This window comes from Drosophila ficusphila, unplaced genomic scaffold (assembly GCF_018152265.1).
Source record: "Drosophila ficusphila isolate 14025-0441.05 unplaced genomic scaffold, ASM1815226v1 contig_752, whole genome shotgun sequence".
Taxonomy (NCBI): Eukaryota; Metazoa; Arthropoda; class Insecta; order Diptera; family Drosophilidae; genus Drosophila; species Drosophila ficusphila.
In genome coordinates, this window is record NW_025064694.1 from 14,469 (window position 1) to 21,100 (window position 6,632).

At 45.2% G+C, this 6,632-nt stretch overlaps 1 protein-coding gene across 1 annotated transcript; it reads left to right on the forward strand.

Moving 5' to 3' along the window:
• Nucleotides 1-2,061: 2,061 nt before the first annotated feature.
• Nucleotides 2,062-5,082, forward strand: LOC122320685. Its single transcript, XM_043208852.1, has 2 exons — nucleotides 2,062-2,805; nucleotides 2,902-5,082. Exons 1-2 carry the CDS (start codon nucleotides 2,062-2,064, stop codon nucleotides 5,080-5,082), a joined length of 2,925 nt encoding a protein of 974 aa, XP_043064787.1.
• Nucleotides 5,083-6,632: the final 1,550 nt, after the last annotated feature.

Genomic DNA, 6,632 nt, shown 5'->3' on the forward strand with positions numbered 1-6,632 from the left:
GTAAAAATTTCAAAAGGTTTGGGATAAGCAGTGCTGGGATCTGGTCACTTTTCTGCAAACCCATTTTTTGCAAATTTTAACAGGTAGGGGGTCATAAAAAATTACAAAATATTGACCAAAAATTCGAAAATAAACCAATAATGCAGCTAGATAGATATTTTAATAGCAAATTCAGAGAGGTATTCCACTTTTAAATCGGGTAAAAATTTCAAAAGGTTTGGGATAAGCAGTGCTGGGATCTGGTCACTTTTCTGCAAACCCATTTTTTGCAAATTTTGACAGGTCGGGGGTCATAAAAAACTACAAAATATTGACCAAAAATTCGAAAATAAACCAATGATGTAGCTAGATAGATATTTTAACAACAAATTCAGAGAGGTATTCCACTTTTAAATCGGGTAAAAATTTCAAAAGTTATGGGATAAGCAGTGCTGGGATCTGGTCACTTTTCTGCAAACCCATTTTTTTGCAAATTTTGACAGGTCGGGGGTCATAAAAAATTACAAAATATTGACCAAAAATTCGAAAATAAACCAATAATGCAGCTAGATAGATATTTTAACAACAAATTCAGAGAGGTATTCCACTTTTAAATCGGGTAAAAATTTCAAAAGTTTGGGCTAAGCAGTGCTGGGATCTGGTCACTTTTCTGCAAACCCATTTTTTGCAAATTTTGACAGGTCGGGGGTCATAAAAAATTACAAAATATTGACCAAAAATTCGAAAATAAACCAATAATGCAGCTAGATACCTCTCCGAATAACAAATTCAGAGAGGTATTCCACTTTTAAATCGGGTAAAAATTTCAAAAGGTTTGGGATAAGCAGTGCTGGGATCTGGTCACTTTTCTGCAAACCCATTTTTTGCAAATTTTAACAAGTCGGGGGTCATAAAAAACTACAAAATATTGACCAAAAATTCGAAAATAAACCAATAATGCAGCTAGATAGATATTTTAATAACAAATTCAGAGAGGTATTCCACTTTTAAATCGGGTAAAAATTTCAAAAGTTATGGGCTAAGCAGTGCCATTTTTTGCAAATTTTGACAGGTCGGGGGTCATAAAAAACTACAAAATATTGACCAAAAATTCGAAAATAAACCAATAATGCAGCTAGATAGATATTCGAATAACAAATTCAGAGAGGTATTCCACTTTTAAATCTGGTAAAAATTTCAAAAGTTTGGGCTAAGCAGTGCTGGGATCTGGTCACTTTTCTGCAAACCCATTTTTTTGCAAATTTTGACAGGTCGGGGGTCATAAAAAATGACGAAACATTGACCAAAAATTCGAAAATAAACCAATGATGTAGCTAGATAGATATTTTAATAACAAATTCAGAGAGGCATTCCACTTTTAAATCGGGTAAAAATTTCAAAAGTTATGGGATAAGCAGTGCTGGGATCTGGTCACTTTTCTGCAAACCCATTTTTTTGCAAATTTTGACAGGTCGGGGGTCATAAAAAATTACAAAATATTGACCAAAAATTCGAAAATAAACCAATAATGCAGCTAGATAGTGTTGGGGTGTAGGCGGCGGGTCTTCCTTCCTTCTCAATTGTGAATTTAGGGTAGAATTAAAACGCGGGCGAAACTTCGTTTGAACGTTATAAAAAACTTCACTTTATTTCTGCGACTTCGCGCTCACACTTGGAAATTAGAACTAACTTAAGCTACGGGGTGGAAACTTTTTGAGCCGCTCCGAGAGCGGATTGGAGACCCTTAACAGTGCCAGAGAGCGAGATGCTAGTGATCTGGAAGAACTGCTCTCACGACTGTTAAGACTCCAGGGGCGGTTCAAAAAGGACTGGAAAGCGCCGCTCTGGCGCGAACATTCCTATTGCGAAAACAATTTTCTCCAAACGACCACTAGAGACGCAAGCGGGAGATACGTAGTATCTTTACCATTTCGCGAGCCTGAAAATCTCGGGTCCCAATTGGGGCACTCGCGATCCAGTGCCCTAGCTCAGTTTCTTAGAAATGAAAACCGTTTGAAGAGAGACTTTCCATTAAAAGAGCAGTATGACTCAGTCATTCAAGAGTATTTGGATCTGGGTCATATGAGAGAAATTCCCCCGTCGTACGATTCTCCAAACTATTACCTGCCACACCACGCGGTGATCAAACCCGAGAGCACTACCACCAAACTTCGCGTGGTATTCAATGCTTCTAGCCCTTCATCCAATGGGACAAGCTTGAACGACATTCTTCATGCTGGTCCAGTCCTACAATCTGATTTAACCATTCAGATATTGAAGTGGCGTTATTTCCAGTACGTGTTCAGCGCAGATATCACCAAGATGTACCGTCAAATCTGGGTCGACCCCAAACATACGCCGTTCCAGAGAATCTTATTCCGGAATAAAGAAGGAGAAGTAAGCGATTTCGAGTTAAAAACAGTCACCTTTGGTGTTAACTGTGCACCATTTCTGGCACTCCGCGTACTCCAACAATTGGCAGACGACGTGGAAAAGGACTTCCCTTCAGCAAGCAATATTATTCGTCACTTTATGTACGTAGACGACGTTCTGGCAGGGACCACTTCCATACAAGAGGCTCGACTGGCAATCAGCGAACTTCGCCACGCTTTCAGCAGCGCAAGGTTCCCATTGAGAAAGTGGACGGCCAACCAGAAGAGCATACTCGAAGACATCCCAAACGAGCATTTACTCCACGAGGACTTTCGCGATCTTCATTCCGAAAGCTTTGCCAAAACACTGGGCGTTCGGTGGAATGCGACCTCGGACGAGTTCTGTTTTGTTCCACCGCCAGTGTCGATTAAATCCACTCATACAAAGAGAGAGGTTCTTTCCCAAATTGCGTAGCTTTTTGACCCAGCCGGATGGCTGTCTCCGTTTATTGTCCGCTCAAAAATCTTTATGCAAGAAATTTGGTTGCAGGAGTTGGGCTGGGATGAAAATATCCCCACAGAAATGGATCAAAGATGGCAAGATTTTTTGCGCAGCTATTCCGAGCTTGAGCAGATCCGCATTCCAAGGTGGGTTGGTTTCCAGCCAGGAGTGAAGGTAGAGCATCACGGGTTTTGTGATGCGTCTCAGAAGGCTTATGGGGCCGCTATATACTTGCGGGTGGAAGTAGGCCACAACATTATGACACGTCTGCTTACCGCCAAAACCCGAGTCGCCCCTGTTAAAACGGTGTCCCTTCCACGGCTCGAGCTGTGTGGGGCATTGCTGTTGTCAGAGATGATTGCAGCTGTCCTTCCGAATATGCCAATTTCCAATTCCGACATTTTCTGCCGGACCGATTCCACCATCGTCCTCGCATGGTTGAGCAAGCCGGCATGCCACTGGACCACGTTTGTCGCCAACCGGGTGACAAAAATTACTCAGGTAACGAGCGCTGAGCATTGGGCGCATGTGCGATCTGAGTACAATTCCGCGGACCTGGCCAGTCGAGGCGTTTCGCTGCGGGAGCTGGTTCATAGCCAACTCTGGTGGGAAGGACCGGACTGGTTGCAACAGCCGAAGGACATGTGGCCAACACGGGAGCTAGGACCTCCAGTCACAGACATAGAGCAGCGTGCTGTGAAGGTCAATTTCGCCAAGGCCCCATCCGAAGATTTTTTGGAACGTTTCTCCGCGTTGGACAAGGCTCTGCGGGTCCTTGCGTACGTAATACGGTTCACTCAACGCTGCCGCAAGATGCCGAGGGACGCTGCTGAGCGACCCACCAAGGAAGAGGTCCAAGAAGCTGAAAGAGTCCTCATTCGAAATGCTCAGCGGGGAGAATATACCCAAGAGCTCAAAGTCCTAAACGATAAGCGTTCGATTCCAGTTTCCAGCCCGATCGCCAACCTGTTTCCATTTCTAGACCAACAAGGCCTGTTAAGGGCATGTGGGCGCATTACGGCCTCAACGGCCCTCCAGTACGACGAGCGGCATCCTATTATACTGCCATACAACTGTCGGTTAGCTCGTCTTCTCGTCCTTTTTTCACACCAGATTTCCCTGCATGGCGGCAACCAACTAGTGGTACGCCTCATCCGATCGAAGTATTGGATTCCTAAAATCAAAAATCTGGTAAAAGCTGTGCTGAATTCCTGTAAGGTGTGTACTATTTACAGGAAGAGAGTCCAGACGCAATTGATGGGCGATCTCCCTACCGATCGAGTTTCCTTTTCCAGGCCATTCACATATACGGGCATGGATTATGCAGGCCCGTTTGAAATTAAAAACTATACTGGCAGAGCATGCCTTATTACCAAGGGATATGTTTGCGTGTTTGTGTGTTTTTCCACGAAGGCTATCCATTTAGAGCCTACGTCCGACCTGACAACGGAGAAGTTCCTCGCGGCATTTGCCCGATTCCTCGCAAGAAGAGGTTGTCCACAGCGAGTCCATTCGGATAATGGCAAAACCTTTGTGGGGGCAGCGACTCTACTTTCTAGAGATTTCATGCAGACGATCAAGGAGTCTGTAGCTGGAACCTATAGCCATCAGGGACTTGTGTGGCGGTTCATTCCACCAGGGGCTCCACATATGGGAGGATTGTGGGAGGCTGGAGTAAAGAGCTTCAAGGCACTCTTTTACAAGTCGACGTCAAGTCGGAAGTACACGTTTGAAGAGTTCGCCACGCTTCTCGCCAAAGTTGAAGCCTGCCTTAATTCCAGGCCGCTGTCTCCCATGTCCGAAAATCCAACTGAGTTATTGGCATTGACGCCAGGCCATTTTCTGATTGGGGGACCTTTGCTTTCAACAGCTGAACCTGAAATTAAGGGCGATGCTCAGTCAATTATAAATCGCTGGCAGCACTTAAAGGCCCTACATCAGCAGTTCAGTGCGCGATGGAAGGAGGAGTACTTAAAGGAACTTCACAAGCGCAATAAGTGGCCGACTCCTTCCAGAGATATCCAAGTCGATGACATGGTGGTCGTCAAAGAAGACAACATGCCCTCAAACGAATGGCGGCTCGGCAGAGTTGTATCTGTTCTTCCAGGAGCTGATAGTAGAGTTCGCGTAGTTGAGATCCGTACTGCTCGAGGGACTATAACACGTCCCATCCACAAACTAGTACTTCTTCCTATGGAGGACCAGGCAACCTCCGCCTTTCCGAAATAATGCATTCTGTCCTCCGCTTTTCCCCCAATTCCAGTGGGTCAACTGCCGGAAATAGTTCTTCTGCAAGCCCACAAAATCCAGCTGTACAGAGGGCCGCCAACGCTTCAGAAAATCTGCCCGGTATGCAGAATTATTTCGCAACCGGTGCCAGAGCGGTTTTACTAGGTACGGCCATCATTGACATTTGCCACTTGGGCACGAACTACAGGGCTCGCGCTCTAATAGACTCGGGTTCTGAGGCTACGTTTATTACGGAACGCCTGTTCAATTTAATTAAGCTGCCATTCCGCCTCATCCAAGCCCAAGTTTCGGGCTTAAATAAGACCATTTCCGCTCAGGCGACCAGGCTCTGCCATTTTTCGATTCGAGCTCCTAATAAGCCAGGCCTTCAGCTAGAAACCGCAGCTTACGTTCTGCCTGAATTGGCCGGAACGCTACCGTCCTATCCAATCCCACGAGATGCGCTGAGTGATTTACCTGCTATCCCCCTGGCAGATCCTACATTTCTTGAGAGCTCCCAGATAGATGTTCTGATCGGAGCCGACATGTTACCATCCGTTCTGCTGAGCGGCATGCGCACAAACATTTGTGGCTCTCTCCTAGGTCAAGAAACTATTTTTGGCTGGGTGCTTACCGGCCCAGTTTCAAGTACATCTAGTCAGAATCGAGTATCCGCTTTCACGACCCAGATAACCGAAACAATTGACAAACTTGAAGAAACGCCGAAAGGGCAACTTATGGAGCAGAGTCAGCTGGACCGAGCTCAGTCAGCAGCAGTTACGTGGCGGTACAAATCCCCGGTTTGTGTGTCCCCCGGGAGTACGCGTTACAATATCTGAGTCGTATTTGACAGAAAAAACTTTCGAAGGCGCCTACACGCCATAGAAGCAAACAAAACCGGCAACAAAAATTGAAGAAAATGAGTGTTTTACGGGTACAAGATGGTACACAACAAAAGCTTATGAAAAATGAGAGAAATCGAAACGATGGAAAAACGTTAGAGAACGTACGTCTACAATGTGGTTAATGGAAAACGCCTATAAAGAGAAGGGTTTATCCGGCTCGAAGGACCAAATGTTGGGGTGTAGGCGGCGGGTCTTCCTTCCTTCTCAATTGTGAATTTAGGGTAGAATTAAAACGCGGGCGAAACTTCGTTTGAACGTTATAAAAAACTTCACTTTATTTCTGCGACTTCGCGCTCACACTTGGAAATTAGAACTAACTTAAGCTACGGGGTGGAAACTTTTTGAGCCGCTCCGAGAGCGGATTGGAGACCCTTAACAGTGCCAGAGAGCGAGATGCTAGTGATCTGGAAGAACTGCTCTCACGACTGTTAAGACTCCAGGGGCGGTTCAAAAAGGACTGGAAAGCGCCGCTCTGGCGCGAACAGATAGATATTTTAACAACAAATTCAGAGAGGTATTCCACTTTTAAATCGGGTAAAAATTTCAAAAGTTTGGGCTAAGCAGTGCTGGGATCTGGTCACTTTTCTGCAAACCCATTTTTTGCAAATTTTGACAGGTCGGGGGTCATAAAAAATTACAAAATAT

Coding starts and splice junctions, on each gene's coding strand:
- LOC122320685 (XM_043208852.1), top strand. CDS start 2,062: ATGAGAGAAATTCCCCCGTCGTACGATTCTCCAAACTATTACCTGCCA. Junction 2,806..2,901: donor CCACTCATACAAAGAGAGAG/GTTCTTTCCCAA, acceptor ATTTGGTTGCAG/GAGTTGGGCTGGGATGAAAA.